The sequence below is a fragment of the Scylla paramamosain genome, chromosome 13, assembly GCF_035594125.1.
Source record: "Scylla paramamosain isolate STU-SP2022 chromosome 13, ASM3559412v1, whole genome shotgun sequence".
Classification (NCBI taxonomy): Eukaryota; Metazoa; Arthropoda; class Malacostraca; order Decapoda; family Portunidae; genus Scylla; species Scylla paramamosain.
Genome location: NC_087163.1, coordinates 19829585 through 19854763, shown reverse-complemented (window position 1 = coordinate 19854763; position 25179 = coordinate 19829585). Strand labels below are relative to the sequence as shown.

Below are 25179 nucleotides of genomic sequence, written 5' to 3'. Positions count from 1 at the left end.
TCACAATATAATTCTTGCATTTGAGCACTCCACAGAAATACTGAAAAATTTATCTGAAGGTGCTATAAATCTTTACTCATGAGAGGCCTTAGCTGGTGATTAGAACTCCTAAACAGGAGACCATAATGATTGTCAGTTCCCAAGATAAATTATTGGGCCTTTATACTCCCAATTACTACAAGAGTATAATGTCTTGTACTTTGAAACACTGGAAAATTGATCTGAAGGATAGCATTGGGAGGGAATGAACAGTGATGGAACTTCTAACAGGATGTTCAAAGTAACACAAGTCTCACACATTACCAATATGAGCAAGATGATCACTGAGGCCCAAGAGGATAATGGTTTTGCCACTATAATAGGCTCAAAGGTTCTGATATTGTGACACCATTGATCAATAATCAATTAGGGGTTCAATTAATGCAGATGGGCAGAGTTGATGAGTCTCAAGGAATAGATCCTTCACTTTTACTATCATTATAGCAAGCATGTGCATAATGAAACAGACAACCAACATTAAGTTACATATTGAGCAGGTGCAGTACAGTGGCTGGAAGTAAAAATAATGTTTAATAATTTGGTTTGTTGCCTCCATGAATTAGTATGAAATTTTCTTCCCACTGGAGAAAATATGGATGTTGACAAAACAAATTTGAAAATTATATTCAGAAAGAATTTATTTTCTGAGGACAGTTTTAGTATTTGAGTGTAAATGTGCTAAGAGAGAGAGAGAGAGAGAGAGAGAGAGAGAGAGAGAGAGAGAGAGAGAGAGAGAGAGAGAGAGAGAGAGAGAGAGAGAGAGAGAGAGAGAGAGAGAGAGAGAGAGAGAGAGAGAGAGAAATGCTCACTGCAATATTATTCCCCAAAATATTTTTTTCAAATTAGTGTGGTATATTCTGGCAAGTTAACTATCTGACAAGTCTACTACACCAAGAATGTTGATCTAAAAACTATTGCATTATCTTAATGATTTACATCATGTAAATTCTTACTACATTTAGTTGCTATTCGTTGTAGGAAAATAAAATTATAACAGAATGTAAAATTACTAAAAATAACTAAATTTTGTTGAGTTACAGACTTGCAGCACATCTACAATAAAAGGCGAAAAAGTGTAAAGGTTAGTTTTAAGGCGAGTGACATCATTCTGACAAGGCATTCATAAAAAAACAATATCTCTGAGTCTCCATGATCTAAACGTTCATCATCATCATCATCATCATCATCATAATTATCAGCTGAAAACACAAGTGGAATTTCAGTGAGACAAGACTACATGAAAAAAAGCATAGAACAACATCAAGCATTCCAAAGGAACAATCACTGGTAAATGTCTATAATACTTTTCTTTTAGCAGGTGCTTTGCTTCAGGGATTCCCCATCCTATCTGGGACCACATGCATCGCACGTGTTCATTCTTTACTGGACTGATCTGCACGGGTACATTAACAACTGCAGTGACAGGAGGCCGAGGTGAGAGTGTCATGTGCTTTTTCCCACATAGATGGGGGAATCTGACCTGTTTCCCAGATCATTGGTGCAATTCTAAACAGTTATTTAAATCACTAACAAACACATCCTATTTCTACTACTTTCTTCTTTGGAGGTTAAAGTGATGTGTTAGTCTAATATGGTTCTGCTAATATATGGTATGTTCTAATAAGCTGCATATCTGGATAAAAACATAACAGATTCTAGCCGATAAGAGCTCAAGTCCATTTATCTGACCACTCAACTAAATAGCAACCAACTGCCCTTCATTCCCTTCCCACATCTTTGTCAAGATAATTTCTATCAAGCTGATCAACATGTTTTCTAAGTTATATTTCACTTTTGCTTTATTTCACAACTCAAGTATTGTCTTGCTGATTATTTTGGCTTGTTATTTAATAGTGACCAGAGGTTATTTACTTATGTATTAATTCCTTTCCACAAATTACTTCAGAAATAACAGTAAGGTGATCTTCATTCTTTCTTTACAATCTTCTCATTTATGGATACTTGACACTAACTATGCTTTTTTAATTACAAGTAGTGTTGTTATTCATCAGGACTGGTGACTTATCTGAAAAAAAAAATGTTTCATAGAGATGTATGAACAGACATCTTATGTATGTCCCAAGGAAAATACTTAGGGATTTGATGGTTTATGTAACTCTAAGTTGAAAATACTTTATACACAAATGTGTAAGTTGTTTGTTGCGGGAGCCGCTCACTTGATTGGGCCTCCTTCCTTTCCTCCTTGGTTTGCTACTCAAGTGGTGTCACGCAGCATTAAGTGATAACTCTTTGTGTACAATCTAAGCAGTCAAAATACCTACAGGAAGCAATTAGCAAATGACAGATTAAATTTTTGTATGTGTCAGTGAAGAAAATGTACATATAACAGCAGCACAGTGGTTGTTAAGTGTTACTTTTTAAAAAACACATGGCAACTCTCTGCAGCTGTCACCCCTTAAACACTCAACAGTTGATGTCTTTACACATAAGTGACAGGCCTCATCAATCACCTGACTGCCAAAGTGCATCTTTTTGCTACAGTCAAAATGCCCTTCACATTCAGTAACATTTGAGTATTTGGACATGATATTCATGTGATGATATTCATGATGGGAATGCCAAGGCTGCAGCAACAGAATACAGACACAGGTACCCAGACAGAAGACATCCAGATAGTAGAGTATTCTACAGAGTGTATCAGCATCTCTGTGAGAAAGGATGTTTCCCCAGTACTTCTGCAGCAGCTGAACATACTAGAGCAGCTCAAGATTTTATCATCCAGATGACAAAACAAAGCCCCACCATCAGTAATACCAGTACAATAATACAAATACATAAATACATAAAGGGACAAAATTTGCAAATCAAAGCACAATTTGACATCACTTAGAAAGAATATTGTATTATCTAAAGGGACATTTACAGGAGTGGCAGGAACACTGGGCAGTTGTCATGAAACTGGTGTGTTGCTGTGTATGTCTAAAAAGTAGCACTTAACAACCACTGTAATGCTGTGTTACATGTTCATTTTTTTTAATGACACATACAGACATTTAATCTGTCATTTGCTAACTGCTTCCTGTAAGGATATAATTCCATGACTGTATACAAAAAATGATCACTTAATGTCGCATGACACCACTTGAGTAGCAAGCTGAGGAGGGAAGGAAAGAGGCAGAAGTCCACCCAGGAAAGCAGCTCCCAAAACACATGACTTACACCTTAATTTCTCACAAAATAAAGCAAAACACGGTACATATGTGCATAGAGTATTTTCAACTTAGAATTACTTGAACTATCAAATCCTGAAGTATGTACCTTAACTTGTGGGATGGCCTATGTATGCCACAGGATCCGGATCATTATGTGCATGGTAAAAGGAAAGACACAGTGGGGAAAACACTCATCATCAAATAAAATAAATGAAGTTACAACTTAGAATTTTCCATATCCAAATTATATAAAGAAACTATAAAAAAAATGAAATAATAATAATAATAATAATAATAATAATAATAATAATAATAATAATAATAATAATAACAAACAACAACAACAACAACAACAACAACAACAACAACAACAACAATAATAATAATAATAATAATAATAATAATAATAATAATAATAATAATAATAATAAAATAATAGTAATTTGGGTTTTATCATTACTTATAATGGCAATGAATTTCTAAATTAATGTAGCTAAATGAGATCACACAATCTAAAACTTTTTCAACTATAAATACTTACAGCACCTTACTAATAAATATCAAACCCTCACATATCACAGAAAAAATTAACAATACTTCCATGCTCAAGAAAATGTTTGGTATATCAGTAACACAAGAACAAAGGCCAAAGTCATTAAAGTCATAACAATTTGTGTCTGGTCTAGTAAAGTTTGATGTCTGTTCCTTAACACTACAAAGGAAGAGAGACTGAAATCACTGTAGCCATAAAAGTTCCTGTTAAGTCTAGTGTACTCTGATGTCTCTTCCTTGAAGGTACAAAGAAAGCTGTAGAAGTTTCTGTTTAGTGTAGCTACTCTGGCAACTGTTCCTTAAAGCTACCCCAAAGAGAAAGACTATGACCACTTGCTCTTCACCCTATAGTTAATCCTTACACATTGCAGTCCTCACTCTCACATTTTTACTGTTTCTCTCATCTACTCCAGCACTCTTGTTTTCTCCCTATACTTATTCTCAAGCTGCCATGTACAGGCTTACTAGCTTCTTGCAGCTTGTCTTATGTTCTTGTGGTCTTATATGCACTAGTATCTTATTTCTTTATAAGGTATTTCATTCTGGCAAGTCAATTTCCTGGAGGGCATTGTATATTCCTTAACTGGTCAGATGAAGGGGCTTATGAGCTTTGCAAACACAATGTATGATGTACATATCTATGCTTAGGTGTAGCATCCTCAAACCCTTCAGACAGACATCACCTCCAATGCTGTCATGTCTATGAAAAATAATCATTGGCTAGTAGTCACAGTCAATACTTAAAAACAAACTGCACTTGTTTCCATTGCATTTTAGCGTTTTCTCTCACCCTCAAGTCCTCTGACTTGCTGTCTCCTTGCAAAACCTGACTGGTGACAGATTAAAGTAGACAAGATGATTTAAGATGAGGGAAATCTCTACAGGCACTGGAAATAAGTAGGCAGGTTAACAGACTTGTGACCATCACTGTACAGTCAATGGGGGAAATGAAATCTAGACAAGGTATCCACGAAGCATCAACACTGACCACAATCAAACATCACAGCTACGTATGAATAGTTCAAGCCTCTCTAAGATCCACAATCTGTGGCTAGGATGTTACTAAGGAGAATGTCACATGACACTACTCAGGGTATATGCTTACATACTTTTGATATTTCCATAAGCTGTGGGATATTTTTTGGCCACAAGTTTATAACAGATAATTAATATCTCAGTGGAAATAAAATCCTTGGGTGTTGAGGCACTCAACTTTCACACATTTATATACAGGCAATGACCGTTTAATTATGACTGACAATTTGATTATCCTTAAGGTTCTTTATTATCATTATTATTTTTTACTTACAAATTTCTTTCTCACCATTAATAAAAACAATGGTCAAATAGCTAACAGATGAACAATGTGTAGTGGATAGAAGTCACATTTGCATCACTCCCTTACTCCCTCACATATGTGATCCCTCCCCTTCACACAGCAAAAGTCCTTTACAAACACAGTGTTCATTCAGTGTGTTTAGTGTTAAGAATGATTGTTTATGGTTTACAAATGGAAGGTGAATTGAAAGAAAGTGCAGTGCAAGGGAGGAAAGTGGTTGGATCTCCAGCAGTGTGTGATAAAGGAAAGGATAGTTTGAATGAAGGTACATATAAAAGAATTGGATGCTGGTTGAAATAATTGCAGTATCATATATGCAATGGGAATGTTCTTACTGAATTTGTTCCTGATTATCTTGGTTCTGGCTTAGTCCTGGAATACACTGGGCAATAATACACACAATGACTTTCAAATTAGGCAGCAAGAATGAAGAATGTACACACAAATTGCCTCCTTCAGACATCATGTGGAATAAATGCTGTATTTACACCACAATGGGGAGCACAAAAGGGAGTGAGGAATGCACCTACTTGCCCCTGATGACACAGTGGGTAGTGGCATGAATTACTTATCTTCTTTTTATGCTTAATGCAATGGGTTAAATTTCAAACCATAAGTGAAGTTATTTCAGGTCTCATATCTATCTAACTGTATGTATATTAATGTAGTAGAAATATGCGTATACTGTACATGTATTAATTAATTAGCTAAGGCTATGGTGTGTGTGTGTGTGTGTGTGTGTGTGTGTGTGTGTGTGTGTGTTGTAGAAAATTTTCTTTTGTGTTCAGATGACTAATTAATTAGCTAAGGCTATGGTGTGTGTGTGTGTGTGTGTGTGTGTGTGTGTGTGTGTGTGTGTGTGTGTGTAGAAAATTTTCTTGTGCGTTCAGATCACTTTGTCATAATCTACAATTTAATTTGAAAATGAAAGGACACCTACTTGAATAGTGATGAAAACTGTCATATATTGATCCTGTTCTTTAGCTTACACTTGCATCAGACTGCTGAACTGCAAGCACATTAAACTTATCCATCACATTTTTAGTTCTCAATCTCAAGAGAAACATATGTAAGTACTGAGAGGAAAATCAAGACTGACCAAAGTCCACTTGTGCTTCATTCATCTTCAGTTGGATACCTAGGATTTCTCCATTGTCCATAACTGGTCCTGGCGATGCCTAGATAACTCATGGATTTCTATCAAGTGCAAACATCACGTAACAATACAACATCCTTTAAAGCTCTGATACAAGACAACCCACCATCCAGGCAACTCTGTGTGCTCTCCTCAATTGGACTCACCCACAGTTGATCCTAACTTGGTGCCAGTCACCACACATCCACACACATCCCAGCTGTCACTTAGAATCAATATTACATACCATATGGGTATGTATGGGTGACTGGGTTTCTAGCTGAGCTCTGGTTTTCTCTGATGGAGGACACCAATCCTCACTCCTGGAGGAGTTCAGTCACCACTGTGCTGGCTTTTGCTTCCCAAAAATCAAATGGTATCTTTGGATTTGAGTCAATTTGGAGATTCTCACCCTTCAACTTCATCTCATCATTTACAATGTAATAATGTAAACAAAGCTTCAATAAAAAAAATAATTTTGCAGGTAAGCATTTATATTTCATGTTAACATGAATTTAAAAAATAAAAAAATATTACCATGGCACTTGATAATATTTTTTGATGTCAGGAAACCATTTTGTTTTGTTCCATAAGTTACCAATATTGATCACCATGTTATTGAGGAGCATGATGCAAATGTTAAATGGTCATCACCTGTATAAACTTTTCCATATTAACTTGCACATGTGTAATAAAATGTAGGTGGGAGGGTCACACTTCTGACCAACTCCTACCTCCTAACCCCAACTCCTTTCCACTTAACTCCAACATGAATGAGCTGGAGTGAGGGAAGCAGTGCCCCAAAATCCTAATGGATGATAATATTCAATGTAATTTTTAAGAGCCAATCAGTTGTCACTCAATGAATGATAAACTTTTCTCATATCAATGTAAAGCCAATATTTTCCAAAATGTTTATTTGCAGATTTTGCAGAAATCATGAGGGAGCAATAGTATATTTTTCAGTCTACATATATATCTTTGAAGCAAATTACTATCAGACAAGTACTAACCTGCTTACTCCATCCCTCTGCAGACTATAATATAATTGTAATTTACTTGCTGTTTTCTTAGTTCTGCTCCACTCAAAGCAAAATTTTCACAAGAAAAATGACATAATCTTATCTATGATAAACATTCCCAATAATAATGAAACGTGACTTGGGATATAAAAAGCTGTTTGATTGTTTGATTCATCCTTTACAAGAATTCACATTCCTAAACCAATACACCAGATCAATTATTTCATGATTAGTGAGCATGAAATAGTGCAATAACTATAAAAATAAACTAAAAATAAAAATAAAAATAAACAAACATTTTAAAAATCAAGCTGGCCAATCATTATGCCACAGTACAGACATTCTATCACAAATGTATTTCTTTTGTCTTCCACACTACAGGCTTCACACATCACTCAGCTCCCTCACAGACCCGGCAGCCACAAGGTCTCACCGCTGACTGGGGCACGATGGGCAACTCACTGGGTAACACAACACTCCACCTTTATTCTGATCCCCAAACAGCATTCTTCCAAAGCTATGATCATTTTATGAACTTGAATATCTGTACTTAAGAATTTGCAGATCTCTATTATTCTTCCCTGGTGATTATGTGCAGCTTACAAGGAGACACTTTATCTGTAGAGATCTTGCAAAAGCAATCTTCAGTGTTATTCACACCAGTATCTGCCTTGACTCACAGAATTTTTTCTCACACTAAGAGGTGATCAGAGATGAAATTCTGATAAAAATAAGTTACTATAATATTATGAAAAGCATAATAAGCATGCTATGCATTAATTCTGGTTTCATTCATCTTGATTTACTCTTCATATTTCTTGCGATACTTGCTTCTCTCAAAAATAGTTGTAAAAAGCCATCAAAATCAGAAGCAGGCAATGCAGACACTTTGCTCCACTCATCACATGTACTACTTAATAAAGCCACAAAAATATGAAAAGCCATAACAGTAGCCACACAAAGACCAAGTGTGAAAAGACACGATGTGGTACAAAAATCTGGTAGTGACTCATTACTTCTAGAGTGAAATGGTTGACCAGTTGGGTCTCCTGTAAAGTTACAGTGAGCCACCACATCATGTTGACTTTATTCAAATAGTCATGCTCAACTTTGGAATTAACTTATTTCCCACTTGGAAATTGGAATATAAATTAAATTTTCTAAGAAAAGATAGTGTCAGCCACATCAGTTGACTACAGCCTAGTAAACATGCATCATGTAGCAGATGTGAGGAGGTGCAAGAAGAAACAAAATATTTTGTCTTCAAGGGTAGGCACATCCTTCCTTCTCATACTCACCAAAAGTTTCAAGTTGGAAGCAGTGGGTAGAGAGGAAAAAAAAACAAAGATAAAATAAGATAAATAAGATGCTCAATACCCAATGAAATGTAAATAAATGTGTATTTTCTTTTGTAAATTTTCTTTTTACTAAGGAGCGTATTTTAGCATAGCCAGTGAAACTGTCTGTCCTTTTGATATGATGCCTACATTCAAGAGTGAGAAAAGTCTGGTGGTACAGACTGGACAGGCACATGGCAGCATGGCAGTGGAGGGTGTGGGGGTGCCAGAGACGCTTGGCTGCTTTGTGATGGAATGCCCAAATGTGTTTGAAATTTTATAAAGACTCTATGAACATAAAAAAAAAAAAAAAATCTATTCTACAAGTAACAAAAAATAAAACTATACCTTAGACTGCTCTTGATAAACATCATATCAAAGGACATGAGCTATACAAAATCACGCTATCTATGTTGTTATGCTTACAGTTCATTGTAGTGCAATATCACAAAAAAAAAAAAGTCAAATTAAATAGTAACTGAAAAAGAGAAAAAATGAGAAGACAAAAAATAAATAAAAAAGTAAAATAAAAAAGAAGCAAGAAAATAAACTGATAGAAAGAATAAAAAAAAGGAAGATAATGAGAAAAAAAGAAACATGAAGTAAAGTGGAAAAATATTATGATTAAATATACACATGTATTTACATATGTATACTTATAAACATAAATCATGTAAGTAATGTATAAAATAAACCATGAACAGGAAGAGTCCTCCAAGAGCCCACTCCACTCCTTCCAAAAAGGTGACATGCTAACTTTGAAATGTGTTGAAGTAGGCGTGAAACAAACAGTGAACCGCCGCATGTGAGCCACCGCCTCTCATCCCTGGTGGCTGCACACTGACTTTACTGAGAGACTTCCAAAGCTTTGTTTGACGTAAGTAATGGGTGGGGGAAAAAAGTAAACAATAAAGCTAGATTTCTTAGATGTGCCTCAAGTTGAAAAATGTTCAAAAGGCAACATAAGATAAATAATAATAATAATAATAATAATAATAATAATAATAATAATAATAATAATAATAATAATAATAATAATGATAATAATAATAATAATAAACAATAAGTGAGGAAGGGCAAATTGATTGATACACATGATTGCCACAAACAAATAAAAAAAAATTATAATAATGAGTATACAACATTAAAAAACAACAAACCGTAAAGTAACAGATTCAAAACACCAAACTGAACTATCTTTGGGAAAATTACTGTACACATTCTTCTAACAATGACATACAAGGAACTCAAGCATCTAACCAATGATTGTTCTGTGTCATGCGGATAATAATAATAATATAGTTGTTGTGACTACTAGAGGATATCTACAGTTTAAAAGGGTCTTACAATGAGGATATAATGTGTAAAATACCATTTAGTACCAAGAGAACAAAATCTGTATCAAAATATCACACAAACCATGTCACTTAATTACTGTAATATTCAACATATGCAGATAATCCCCAACTTACAAACAGGTTCTGTTCTGAGAGGCCATTTGCAAATCCATTTATTCGCAAGTCCATCATTTGCACTACACTTTACAGTATTGGGACGTGTGTTTTGGCCACACACAGCTCTGGATTTTGATTTACCAATATAAAAACATTTTTTGGTTGTTTTTAATGTGTGGTTGTTTTTAAAGTTCATAAGAGTAAAAAAATATAAGATGCCTAATCTTACCCAGAGAAGGTGACACAGCCTGGGTAGATAGTATGGCTTTCTGTGATTACCATAAAATATATTATAATACTTAAATTTGTATGTATTGATATAAACAATACTTTTTGTTGGCTTTTCATGCTTTAAGCAATCTTCAAGTATATGAAATAAATTTCATAATAATAACAAGAATAACATCTTTAATCTTACCTTTATGAGGGCACACAGTCAGTAGAACTAGACTGGCTTTCAGTGAGTCTAACAGCCCACAGATAAAAAATCTTAAAGGTTCAAAAAAGAAAGAAAAGAATAACAAAAATACAGTTTTGTGTAAGAGCACAACACAAGTTCCAATAGCCTAACATCACACACACACACACACACACACACACACACACACACACACACACACACACACACACACACACACACACACAGCACGAGAGACAGGTATTGTTCAGTATTCGTGCTACTCTCACTCCCAGTCCCACAGCCACCACTCAGCAGACATGTGAATTATTCTTATGTATTATTTTTCACCTTTAGGACTTGTTCATATGTATTGAAGTTCATAACTTGATTGTTCAAAAGTAGGGGATTATCTGTATATAAGTGCAACAATTTGGTGTTAAAATCAGGGCTAGATTTAATTACTCATATTTCTAATCTCCTTAAGGTTCTACTACTAAGACAATTTTACATTTCAACTGAATCCCAATATGTCTACCTCAATGTGGCCACTCTAAATTCTAGAACAGTTCAGTAGCTCACACCTGCTGGAGCTTCATTAGCACATGATGTGTTTTACAAGTAATCTCAAACCTTTACCAGGATTTGCCTCAATTGTCACTTAGTTGATCAGGTCTGTGTTTATTGTTTCACTAGTCATCCTCTCCCAACCAAGACAATGTGGAACTAATACTCAACTTTCCAATGAATATGAAAAGAGCAGAATTATAACCCTTTGCATAAATCTCTTACTGTCTATTTGGAATCTACACATCTAAACCTGCTTGTCTCTCAGTATACTCACCTTTCTTCTTTGTTTTTTATTCTTGTTCCTCTGTTAAAACAAAATAAAAATCGCCTTGGTGATTTGTGGCACTTTTAGTAAGAACCACATCCCTTCAGAGGATAATATATTCCAGCTATGGCATGTATACTAATTCATTTGATTATCTAGTACTTATTTCCTTATATGTATCTATTCCATTAATTATCTAATACTTATTCATCACATGTATCTATTCATTCCCTTTCTCATTACTCATACAAGTGAGTAATGAGACATAATCCTAGGGTTTGTTCTAAGTTAAATTTCTACAAAAATTTGGAAAAGTACCTGAAATAGAGGGTGCCCATATTCTATTTTACAATGGGAATAAAGGGACTTATGACTAAGACTGAAGACCTAGTTCTACCCTGATTTATGATTAAAGATCTTGACCTAAGGCTAATGAATAAGATCTTATGTTCTATCCTGACTTATGACTAATAATCTAAGTTCTACCCTAATTTAAGATTCAAGATTAAAGATTCAAGTTTTACCCTGTCTTCTTCAAACTCAACTGAAGTAAGTGTAAAAACAGCAATCACTCTGACCTTTCCTTGCATTGTCTTAGATCTGGATGAGGCCAGCAAGGATTAGTAAGGTCTGTGTTGCCTTAATTTTCAATAATGGATAATTGTGCTAAATGTGACACTAGCCTTTATTATTGTTGGAACTTAAATTTTTATTCACTGGGTGCTTAAAGTTTATATTGCATTCCATTCTGACAATAAATATATGAATGAATTAATTAATGAATCTAGTCACCACTGCCTACAGTACTAACATGCTTTTTATTGTTCCTTCTCCCTTTACTTATTTATTTCCTTATTCACTATTTATTGATTCCTGTCAGTGTCACCGTCACCTTAAAAGTACATGAAGTCTTTGTTTTCTCTTCAAGTGTTAATAAATGTATGACATCAACTTCTGGGTCTATTTCAAAGGTGTGATTATAAAAACAATTTCATTTTCATATAATACACATGATGCTATTCAATCATTTCACATTTACACTGAGGAAGGTTCTGGATAGAGGATTAATAAACCCATATTCATATGCACAAGTACCAAACACCCATACAATCATGGACAGATTCCTGACACATCATGGCTGTCTAGGATGGCACAGTTATGGTTAGTGGTAGAGTAACCTCCCACACTCACTGGCACTGTCTGGAGCTTTTTACAACTTCATGTCACAAGATCTGCTGAAAATCTCTTAACTATCAGAGTTTGTAAGGAGACTGTCAGCAAATCCAAGAATGCAAGACTGAGGGAGAACACTAAACACAGTAGGTGTGGGTGCACAAGGTTACTTGAATCTTTGAGTGTGAGTGAATCAGGAGTCCCTTTCTTTTGGTTCAGCATCATGACCAAAGTAAATTTTTCATTATCTTATTACATTTATTGCCAATAACTAGTCATCTAATAATCTAAGCATTCTAGAAGTTTATTCCCTTAACCTCTTTATGTACACTGAGACTGCTAGGCGACACAGGAGGGCATGATGTTGTCTTCATGGATTCTGTCCATATCTATATATCACATATTCCTATAATTGTCTTACTAAGGACTGCTAAACTAACTCATGTTTATATAACAGACCTTGCCTAAACCATGCCTCTGAGATGGCTGGCAAATCCCCACAAGTACCAGTTTCCCATCCTGCCTTCCCCTCTCATTCAAATCAGCAACAAAAACACCACTCTACAATGTGCAGAATGTAGCAAGCAAGGAAAGAACTGCAAAAGTATATGATAAAGGTCAGAGATAATGGCAATAATAAAAATGACTGTTAAGATGAAATATTTTTGCCACAACCGAGGCTTATTCTCACCATTTTACCATCATCAACAGTGGCTGAGACCATGCATGAACATGTGCAAAGGTTTCACACCTGTACAAGGCAAAAATATTACAAACATCCATGTCAGAATATATGTACACCTTCTTATTGTTCTTTAGTAATCTTCAGCTGACATGATGAAAAGAACACAATATTTACAGCATATGAGCCATGACAACAGACAAGGAACAGTTATTGCTTCCATTTACTAGAAGAATCACACTGAAATTTGTATACATTTTTAGTGAAAAACTGACCTGTTATCCTTGTTGAGGTGTGAAAATATTCATGCAAACTCAAAAGAGGAATCCAAAAGTATAGATAACAAAGTAAATGTATAATTTATAGCTGAAAGCAAGTATCAATAAATTTGTGATAAAGTAAAGGAAAATACTGTGAGATGAGCAGAAAAAGCAATTATATGTGAGTATTGGAAAGACAGCAATGCTGTCCCTTTGTTTTCATAAACACCTCATCTGTCATGTTCACAAACATTGCATAAAAGTTAGAATTCTACTCTTTTGTATTTAGTTCATGTGTGAAAACATGTTGGGGATGATGAGGGGATGAGTCTTCCACCAAGCCAATGCATCCCTCATTTTCTGTGGGAAGCCCAAGAATCCCAGTTATATGCACTTCCCTTATTTCCTTTTTCAATTGTTGCTCTTTCTTTTCTTGCTGACAAAACCAGAGGCACATTTTAACAGGTCCTCCCTACCCAGCCCAGAGGCTGCCACTTCCACACCAGTACCACCAGGTGGCTCAGGCTGACTGCCACTCTGTTCCTGGCCTGTCACACATCACCTCATGAGTCATGTTTGGCACGACTTCATGAGCCACAATGGCCAGACCAATCAAGTCCTAATACTGCAAGGGAATAATGCTCTATGCCAAACTATATGCAGACCACACATGCAAAAAACACTAAGGAAACCATTACCAAAACTACAGGATATATGACTTCACCTCAAGGCAATCCATATCTTCATCATCAGAAATAAGAGTTGCCAATAAATTCTCATAGCCAAATTTTTTTTTCAGTCCCATGGTTATAGCAGCCTTCCTGTGTCAATGTAACTCAAGAATTGCTCACAGAACCTCACAAGAGTGCAGTAAGGCAGCGGTCGGGAGGCGATGACTAGTGGAGGCATGTGCTACTAACTGCAGGGCTGAGTGTTGGTGGTGGTGACCTGCTGTGAGCTAGGTAAGCAGTATCCCTTGTGAGCTGAGAACAGTGTGTCTGTCTACCCACCAAAGCTACATGGCAACAAAAAATAAATGTTTAGTGAGAAATTCATTGTGCACTGGATCAATTCAATCACTTTCAGCCTGAAAAGTCAATTAAAACTTAAGGGCTTCTGCATTATAATAACACACACACTCTAAGAGAACATGACATTATATCTACCCTGATCCATTTGAACCCTCAATGTGGCTATCACTTCTACACTGCAGGAGACGTTCCAACATTCACAGTGGCTATTGTTTCTCTACACTGCAGTAAGTATCCCGTCATCCAGAGAACAAGGAGTGCATAGCTGCAGTCAGTCACCAAGAAATGGATGAGGGAGGCAGCAAATCACCATTTAAGCATGAGCACTACCCTCATGAAGACAAAATTCTAGGGTTCTCCTAAGTGTCTCAATCTGAGCTAAAAACACACAGAAAGAAATCATCCAATCTTTAATTTTACCATACACATCAAAATTATCTGCAGCTGAAGTTCTGCAATATTCTACACTTTTAGAGCTGTGCCTTGTAATTAATGACTAATTAAAATGTTGAAGGAAAAATATGTTTATAATATCAAAGCCTCACTAGCAGTTTGTCATGTTCATCTGATGACATGCAATGTGCTTCCTTCACGCAAACACCTATTTATGGTATTCTGTAGCCAAGCTCAAACATCAATTATTAACCTTCTACTGAAGCTTAAAAGGGCAGAGGGAAAGGGTACTTACATTAATACCCGCATCAACAGGAATGAAGAAGGTGTTCTTTCCACTAATGTTGTATACATCATGGAGATTCAAGGCGTTCACTCTCCCTTCAAACTCACTGCAAAACACACACATATTTAACCAAAATTTCCACGAAAATCCACAAAATAACTATAATTTATCATCAAATCTGCAACTCAGAGAGACAGTGTGGGAAGAGAGAGGAAATGACACATTTTCATATTCATTCACTAATGTAAAACAGTACAGTATATGACATACAGATGTAGCTGATCCCCAAACTGTCTGATACCTAGTCTGTTAATTTCAGATTTGGGCATAACTGAGTCTTAAATTTTCTATCCATACATAGGAAGGAACACATGGAAGCAAGGAATTGCAACCGCATATTCTTGAAGTATCTAATAGGTGGCTAAAGCATGTAATTCTCATTTAATGGCTAACTGTATAATCATATAATACAGGAGTTCAATAAGAGAAAAATGTTACATAAATCACACAATTATTGGTGAGGACTTATTTGTAAAGTTCTTACGAGATGGAGAGAGAACCCTCCAAGCCGTAGTAGCGTGGCTTTTCGATTAGTTTCTGGGCATCGGGGTTGAGGTAGATGGAGTCAATCTGGCTGAAGTCAATGCCCCTAGGCACAGTAGGGGTGATGACTCGGTCCACAATGTGAAGCATCTGTTGGAGGCAGCCAGTGAACAGAACTTTTTGTACACTTGATGAAGCTTAACCCACTCATACATGAGAAAGGAAATGATAAAGATTCCGGTGTGTAGAAAGGCACTGTGGATAGTTTCCCATGCTTGGAAAAACTTAAGTCATTCATGTAATGGCAATAAAACCAAAGACCATAAAGTGGCTTGAGCTACTTAATCCTTCCTTTGGCTCTCAGTGGCACTTTTCAAATCTACACTGTACTCTAAACTTAACCCAGACCATTTCATCTTGAAGAGTGACCAAAACAGCCAAAGGCATGAAAAGAATGAAAGCTAGACTTAATGAGAGAGAGAGAGAGAGAGAGAGAGAGAGAGAGAGAGAGAGAGAGAGAGAGAGAGAGAGAGAGAGAGAGAGAGAGAGAGAGAGAGAGAGAGAGAGAGAGAGAGAGAGAGAGAGAGAGAGAGAACAGTACCATATGAATCCATTCTCACAATGCTTTTTAAGTCAGAGAATCAATTACTGCTTAACATGCATGCCACAATTCAGTGCCTCACCTGCTTCATCCCCCTGCTGGAGATGGCTTCGTGGTTTGCGTCGATGACCTTGGCGTCGTTGATGTAGACATGGAGGTGTTCCCAGCCAGTGGTGCTGGGTCGGCCAGAGGGCAGCTTGGAGATATACACACGGGGATTGCCTGCCAGGTCTGTGTTGAGCTCATCTGGCATGTCCTGCACTAGATAGGGAAGGTTGGCTGGAAAGAAGTATACAGAGATTACATTACAAGGCTGAAGATAAGAATAAGAGATTATAAGAGCACAAGGGAAGCTGCATTAAGCCAGTAAGCCTTCATGTGGCCAACCTTGTATAAAAGATCATATTTAATTCTTTCTCTTTCTCTGCTGTCATTTCACCCTCAACATTCTCTCTCTCCCTACTTACACAGGTGGTAGCTGATGAGGATTGAGTCCTTGACCCCCTGGTAAGTATTCAGAGCCTTATCATTGGGAAGGAAAGCCATGTAGCTTTTGCTCTTTAGTAAAGAGGTCAGCACATCATCCGCCTCGATGATCTTCTTCACCTGCAGCACCAAAGCACAGAATTAGGAACAGAATGTAAGACAATAATGAGATTGCAGAATACCAGTTGACCTACAGGCAAGCTCCTGGAATTAGATACAATATTGCAAGTTAATTACTGTTTTATGGTTGGTGTTAGTATTCCCTCTCATTTTCACATTAAGCAGCTTTATTAACGACTTTTTGTTGAGTTCATGTGGAAAGAAAAAAAAATGTTATTGCAGGGACAAAGAGAGGGTGAACATTAGAGAGGACACAAGGAAAGCTGAATTAAATTTGAATGACAAAAAGAATATAGCTTCCATATATATATATATATATATATATATATATATATATATATATATATATATATATATATATATATATATATATATATATATATATATATACACACACACCTGGAAAAATATATAAAAAAATGAGAAATGTATATCAAATGAAGATAAAAGACAGACTGGACTAATATGAATACAGAGATAAGACTACAGGAGTGTATAGGTCACACACACACAAACATACACCCACTAGTAATTCATCATGGTTGAGTCTGTCCATTCATTCGTCATCATCCTTCTTTATACAACCTTATAGGGGTCCACCACCTCTCACTCTCCTCCTCTCTCACACCCTTCCTCCTCTCCTTCTCCTCTCTCACACATTTCCTCTCCTCCCTCTCCCAGTCTCCCAGCCTCTCCCATGACTCAATGGCTACAGAGTCTATTAAAATGACTATTCTGTGCCAATGAAGACTCATTTTGAAAAATTCTAAGGCTAATTTTGTGAACGTCATCCCTCTCTCACACTGGTCAGAGAGAGAGAGAGAGAGAGAGAGAGAGAGAGAGAGAGAGAGAGAGAGAGAGAGAGAGAGAGAGAGAGTAATTGTAACTGGTAATTTCATGTGATAAAGTAGCTCAATTACATTAGCGCTCTCTCTCTCTCTCTCTCTCTCTCTCTCTCTCTCTCTCTCTCTCTCCAGACACCGAGGCTCAATTTATTGCAAATTAGGACAAAAATAGTGCCCTTTAAAAATATATTTAACTATTAATGTTGCGTGGAGGAGGAGGAGGAGGAGGAGGGGGACAAAAATAGATGAGAGAGAGAGAGAGAGAGAGAGAGAGAGAGAGAGAGAGAGAGAGAGAGAGAGAGAGAGAGAGAGAGAGAGAGAGAGAGAGAGAGAGAGACGAGGTGAAAAAAAAGGCAAAAAAAATAAGGCAAAACCAGAGCAAAACATCCAATCTCCAATGCCCATGAGAAGCCTCACACGATTCCCTCTCCCACTGCCCTCTAGTGTCGGCGCCGCGGAACGAAGTGATGGAAAAAATATCCTTCTGGAAACCCATATTCATGCAGCGAGCCATAAAGTTTTTGACATAGGGAACTGCAACCTCCAGCCAAGGAGAGGAAGAGAACGAGGACGAAAAGGAGAAGGGAGAGCAGGATGAAGGCAAGGGAACAAAAGGAAGAATAAAAACAGCAGCCAGGATTCTTACTTTTGGTCCTTTCAAAATCTAGAGAGATGTGGGATAGTAAAAGCGAGGGGATAAGACGAGAAAATATATGATAAACAAAAGTCAGAGGAGTAACTGGGGGCCGAGAAAAGATGTTGGAGGAGAAATACTTGCACAAGACGGAAGAGAAACAAGAAAAGGAGGAGGAGGAGGAGTAGGAGGATGGGGTGGGAGAAGAACAATTTCACATATTACGAGCAGTTAAAATGTGCAGCAGCTTGAAACAGGAGAGAGAATGTATATCTAACTCGATGTGTGAGGGTGCTGAACTGACGCCAGGAGTGCGAATGGATGGATGGATGGATGGGCTAAGCTAGGCTATATACTCTGCGTTCCTGCTTTTATGGCCATCACCGAAATGCAAGAGAATAACATGCGTGGTATAATAAAAGACGAAAGCTAGTAGACAAAAATAGAAGCAACGATCGAAGAAAACCAATAGAGTCAGTTAGCTGCAATATATATACTGGAAAATACAAAGGAAAACTAGTAAACTTCAACAAAAAGAGACGTGGAAACCGATATGCTCGAAATAAGGAAATGAAAAGCTAGCAAAACAGGAATACGAAAGGAGACACTGGAGAGAGAGAGAGAGAGAGAGAGAGAGAGAGAGAGAGAGAGAGAGAGAGAGAGAGAGAGAGAGAGAGAGAGAGAGAGAGAGAGAGAGAGAGAGAGAGAGAGAGAGAGAGAGAAACGGTAGTGCATTGGAACAGGAAAGGAGATGAAGTGGAATGGGAACATAAACCCAGAAAATGACGCGCTTGAAGCAAAAAAAAAAAAAAAAAAGAAAAAAAGATGAGGGGAGAGGGATGGAAGTTAGAAGAGTAATAAAGGGCAATAGAAGAAGCAGAGTAGAAATGTACTGTAGCCGTAAACTAACCTGACATTGTTACTAGAATTACACAGTACCGTAATTGGTTCACAGATTACGGTCTCTCTCTCTCTCTCTCTCTCTCTCTCTCTCTCTCTCTCTCTCTCTCTCTCTCTCTCTCTCTGTCCCCATACAAATTCTTCTAAATCATTTCAAGCTTCCGCGATTACTTCTCCAATGAGCTTCCTCTGGACACATTTCTTCCGATACAAGTTCTCCAACCTTTCATTCACATCTACTGTACATAACTCGTGTTCTCGCCTAAACTTCCATTCACCCCATACCCTTTCTTCTCATCGTCCCTAGATACACACAAACACCTCATATACACGTACAAACACACACACACACAGGTGACGTCCCCCCAAAACTCACTATACAAAGCACCAAACATCGGCAATTAAAGGCGCCAGTCACAGAACCATCAGAAAGGATCAGTGTCATGTTAAATCCTTCGCTTCGTTCTGGTCTTTTTTCCCTCCCATGCCTTGTAACGGCGGTGGCAACTCGTTTCCTCCTGTCTTCCCGCCCTAAAAGTGACAATTACACCCTGCCTAAGCTTCTGGGTGGACGTGAGGGCTGCTGGATTACGGAGCTTAGTAACAGCTTATGTTGAGATGCCACGCTAACTTGGAGAAGACACACGCAGTCACAAAGTCACACACACATGCAGCCTCCTCCAGCCCTCCTTCCTTACTTTCTAATCTTTTTATCTTATCCTTTTTATCCTTTCCACGTCTCCTCCATACTCATCTTCTTATGCTATCATTCTCTCTTTCATGTCTTAACCATTAATCCAGTTCTTTTTTACTTTTCTGCAATGCATAACCTGCCCTTATTCTCATCCCTTTTGTTTCCTTCGTTCCTACTTTATCTTTCCTTCCCTCCCCTACTCATATTTCTTTCCTCTTTTCCTCACTTTTTATCTTACCTCCTTCCTTTCTTCCTATCCTACCATTCTTCCTTTCAAATTTCATTCCTCCTCCTCCTCCTCCTCCTCCTCCTCCTCCTTCCCTCCCGTTCATCATCCATTTCTTCCATCTCTTGCCTTTTATTCTCTTCCTCCCTCCACTTCTGCACTATTTGTTTTCATTCCTTCCATTCTCCTTGTCCACTTTTCACGTTGTTTGGTCTTCGCTTTACTTTCTTCTTCTCTTTCTCCATTCGCTTCACGTCCGAACATAACAATAAAAGGAAATATGCGAGTAGATAGAAAGTATTTTTGTCTTTTTGCTTCTTGTTATTGTTGATTCTCTCTCTCTCTCTCTCTCTCTCTCTCTCTCTCTCTCTCTCTCTCTCTCTCTCTCTCTCTCTCTCTCTCTCTCTCAGATCTACGCATCTTTCTCCTCATATTTTTCCTGATTTAGTACTTCCATTGTTCCCATTTCAGTACGTGTCTTTCATGTCTTACTTTTATGATCACTGCTCTCTCTCTCTCTCTCTCTCTCTCTCTCTCTCTCTCTCTCTCTCTCTCTCTCTCTCTCTCTCTCTCTCCCTCCTTGCACTGTCGCCAACTTTCCAGGGAAGATATTTTGTAAACACACATTTGCCCAAACTAAACCCTTTTTCCTCCTCCCCCCTTTTTTTTTCCTTTTATCTATTTTTCTTTCCTTCCTGGCGTCTCCTTTGTTTCCGGTATTTACTCACTCTTGTTTTTATTTCTGCAACTGGTTACTGTGTCTAAAACTGCACCTTTGTTTACGAGTATGCGTTAAAAATAAGGCAATAAATATATCCTGGCTTTCATTTGATCTCTGGTGGAAGTTACGAAGTTGAAAACATTTGTGTGTAATCGTGATCTATATAATATGTACCTGTGTATGCGAACAGGTGTGACAAGGAAGATAAGGAGGATGATAGGAAAAGTGATGGAAGGAAGTAAAAAGAAGTAAAAGAAATTGAGAGAGAGAGAGAGAGAGAGAGAGAGAGAGAGAGAGAGAGAGAGAGAGAGAGAGAGAGAGAGAGAGAGAGAGAGAGAGAGACGAAGAAATGCGAAAAAAACGTTGTATATTATGGAAGGAGTAAAGAAGAATGAAGAGAGGATAGGTAGGTAATAAAAATATAAACAAGAGAATAAAATTAAGAAAGAAGAGAGAACACAAACCATGGGAATGCGGGAGAAAAAGGAATGAAAGCTCGAGAACGCAAAATTGAAGGAAGAATAGGGGAAGGAAGAGAAAAAAAGAAAGAAAAACGAATAAAGAGAGAAGGAGGCAAGGAAGAGCGTGAGAGAAGCTGCCCTGTCCAGATATTTTCTTGTCCGAATTCTAGCTCTTATTTTTGTCTGTGTCGCGGTACATTTGGGAAGCGACCGATAATGTTGTTTATCCCGAGACGGTGCCCTCTGTTTGTCTGTCTGTTTCTTTGCCTGTTTGTCCGTTTATCCATCTCTCTATCTCCGTTTGTCCGTCTTTCTATTTATCTTTCATTTTGTTCGTCTATTGATCTATCTCTGTGTATCCGTCTGTCTATCTGTCTCTGTCTGTCCGTCTATCTGTCTATCTTTCTGACTGTTTATCTATCTTTCTGTCTATTTGTCTGTCTTTCTCTATTTGTCTGTTTGTCTCTGTCTATCTGTCCCTCTGTCGTCCGTCTGTATCTCTATCTGTCCGTCTGTCTGTCTGTCTGTCTGTCTATCTTTCTGTCTGTCCGTCTGTTTGCTTATCTCCCATTGTCTGTTTGCCTCTCTCCCTCTCTGCTTCATCACTACATACTTTAGCGCCTACACATACGAACAGACATAAGTAAGAATATACAGTTCAAGATAGCTTTAAGAAGTTAAGACAGTTACTCAGATGGATTAGTTACTAAACTGATTATAAGAAGCAGCTGGTGTTTACCCCTTTTCCTTGTTAGCATTGGTATCGCTGTAATAACTTATTTAAATAGACATCAAGAAAAGGGAATATGAATAACAATTTCATCTTTGCCAGGCTACAGAAGAAGCATTTTAGAGACTATAATACGAAAGAATAAGTCTTTTAAAAGTTGTAGTTGCTTATGAGAAAGATTTATTAGCAGTGAAAGGATTAAAGAGCCACTGAAATATGGTTGCTTAGGATTTCCAGCTCAGAAAACACACAAATGGTAAACAAGCACGATGGGAAAGAACATGAGGAGGAAAGATGGACGGAGAAAAGAAAGGAAGGAATCATACTGAAAAAAAAAGGAGGAAAGTACAATGAATCATAGTGAAATAAATTAAGCACGAAGGGAAAAAAAAACAGAAGGAAGAAAGGATGGATGAAGAAAAGAAAGGAAGGAAATATAGAAAAAAACAAAAAGGGAAAAGTACATTGACTGACAGTGAAATAAATTAAGCATGAAGGGAAAAGGACAGAAGATGAAGAAGGATGAAGCAAAGAGAAAAATGAAACATACAGAAAAATAATAATAAAGGAAAACTACAATGAACGACAGTAAAATAAATCAACCATGAAGGAAAGAACAGAATATAAAGAAAGGAAAGAGGGATGGAAAAACGAAGGAAGGAAACAAAGAGAAAGAAAAAAAAAAGAGAAAAAGTACGATGTATGACAACGCAATAAAGCAAGCACGAATGAAAGGAGAGCAGAATAAAGGAAGGAAGAATGGAGAAAAGAGAAAGAAACAATATAAACAGAAAATAAATAAAGAAAAAGAGAGTACGTACGATAAATAACAGGTAAACAAATACACGTGAATGAATGATAGAAAACGAGAGGAAAAGAGCAGCTAGGAAGTACCGTATATAAGTAAACAAAGGAAATTCAACACCTTATTTCCCATATCAGACACAGCCTATTAATTCAAGACGAGATAGAAGTGAGTCACTGCAAACAACTCTCCCTCCTCTCCCGCCCTCTCATCGCGCCGGGGGAAGGGAGAAGGAGAGGGAGGGAGAGAGGGAGAGGTCTTGTCACCACGCTCGATCTAAGGAGTCAAGGGCGTGCTGAAACTACTCATGATACAGCACGCCCACTTAGCTCTTCCTCCTCCTCCTCCTCCTCCTCCTCCTCCTCCTCCTCCTCCTCCCTTTTCTCCACTACAGAACAAATAGCCGCAGCCACCACCACCATCACCACCTTCCATTCACCACAGCCTCCTCCTTCTCCTCCTCCTCCTCCTCTTCTTCTTCTTCTTTCTCCTCCTCCTCTTCCTCTTGAGACCGAGGACGACCGTGAAAACTCGAAATCGATGTTTATAAGGATTTGCTTGTGTTTGTTTGTTTATGTGTTTGTTGGCTTACGAGAGAGAGAGAGAGAGAGAGAGAGAGAGAGAGAGAGAGAGAGAGAGAGAGAGAGAGAGAGAGAGAGAGAGAGAGAGAGAGAGAGAAATAGTGTTTACGTATTTGTGCAGTTATGTGTGTTTTTGGGGAAGGAGCAAAGTGAAACCCTACAATTCTCTCTCTCTCTCTCTCTCTCTCTCTCTCTCTCTCTCTCTCTCTCTCTCTCTCCCAGCCAGTAAAACCCCTTTAGCCTCACCGACTGTCACTCACTTGTCTCTTTACAGGATCTGAACCCACACTCACCCCCACCACCCGATCCTCTCTTTGGGGGGGAAGGTTATGGGGTTGTGGCCGCCGCGCTGATCTCAGGGGGAATGGGGAGAGGAGGGGAGGGAGGGAGGGGGAGGAAGGAAGGCAGGATGGGTGGTGGGATAGATATAAATGCATGAAGAGAGGGAAGGATAACAGGAGTAAGTGACGAGAGAGAGAGAGAGAGAGAGAGAGAGAGAGAGAGAGAGAGAGAGAGAGAGAGAGAGAGAGAGAGAGAGAGAGAGGCTAATGGAGCAGAATAAACAAATGCAGGCTATAAAACAGGAGTTAGCGAAAGGCAAGAAAAATACGACGAAAGTTGGACAAGAGAAGGAAAGGAAAAGACGAAGGAAAAGAAGGGAAGAAATGGAAATGAGGGGAGGAAAGGAAGGGAAAGCTGAAAATACGGCGGGAGAGAGAGAAAATAATAAATAGTAAAGGAGGGAAGCAGTGAGGGAGCGAGAAAAGGAAGGAATAAGGGAGATAAAGAGGAGGGAGGGAGAGAGGGAGAGACAGAAAGGAGGGAGGAAAGAATAGAGAAGAGAGGAGGTGTCGCAAAGAATCACAAAGGAGGGAGAGAATTACAAGGAATTTCAACTGAGAGACTACAAGAGGAAAGAAAAAAAGGAATAAAGGAAGGAACAGGGAAAAATAAGAATAGCATAAGACGAAAGATAAAGAATAACAAGGGGAAAACGCGAATGGAGAACAGAAAGAGGAGAAGGAAAGAGGTTGGAAAGAAAGGAAGGAAACATATAAAAAAAAGGGAGGGAGAAGTACAATGGATGATAATGGAATGGAAGAATATGAATGAGAGGAGGAGTAGGAAGAAGAAGAGGAGGATGAGGATGATGAGGAAAGAGAGAAAAGTGTCGTACGAAAAGATCCTGAGTTGAAATGTGCAAGATTAAGAGAGAGAGAGAGAGAGAGAGAGAGAGAGAGAGAGAGAGAGAGAGAGAGAGAGAGAGAGAGAGAGAAAGTCCAGCTGGTTAAGAGTCGCTTTTGTATCGTCACCAAAGTCGCTGTCACTCTTTTCTCCTCCTCAATGTGTCTCTCCTTCCCTCCTTCCCTCCTCCCTTTCCCTCCATTCATACGGTCTCTTCTCTCCCTTCCCTCCCTCCGCCGCGACCACCCTTAGATGTGGGAAAGACGCCTGCTCCTTTCTCTCCCTCCCCCTTCCTCTTCCACTCTCTGCCACCATCTCTCTCTCTCTCTCTCTCTCTCTCTCTCTCTCTCTCTCTGCCATCAGTTCTTTCAAGATTTCGAAAAACTGAGATTTATAAAGACATGTTTTCATCTCTCTCTCTCTCTCTCTCTCTCTCTCTCTCTCTCTCTCTCTCTCTCTCTCTCTCTCTCTCTCTCTCTCTCTCTCTCTCAGGCTGCTAGGAACCATGCATCAATTAACGGGGAGAGGATGGAGAAGCA

The 25179-nt window shown here is 38.1% G+C and overlaps 1 protein-coding gene across 7 annotated transcripts in view; it reads right to left on the bottom strand.

The window, feature by feature from the left end:
* The window catches only part of LOC135106466 (fasciclin-1-like), a 37672-nt gene extending 20784 nt beyond the window's left edge, over positions 1-16888 (bottom strand). For 5 of the 7 annotated variants that reach the window (XM_064015479.1, XM_064015481.1, XM_064015480.1 and 2 more), the window contains exons 1-4: positions 16720-16888; positions 16335-16531; positions 15653-15801; positions 15118-15214 (exon numbers count right to left, since the gene is read on the bottom strand). In XM_064015479.1, coding sequence (XP_063871549.1) covers positions 15118-15214; positions 15653-15801; positions 16335-16531; positions 16720-16798 — 522 coding nt within the window. In that variant the 5' untranslated portion in view covers positions 16799-16888. The remainder of the gene's footprint in view (positions 1-15117; positions 15215-15652; positions 15802-16334; positions 16532-16719) is intronic. The other 2 variants (XM_064015483.1, XM_064015485.1) reach the window with 1 other exon arrangement.
* Between the last annotated feature and the right edge of the window lie 8291 nt (positions 16889-25179).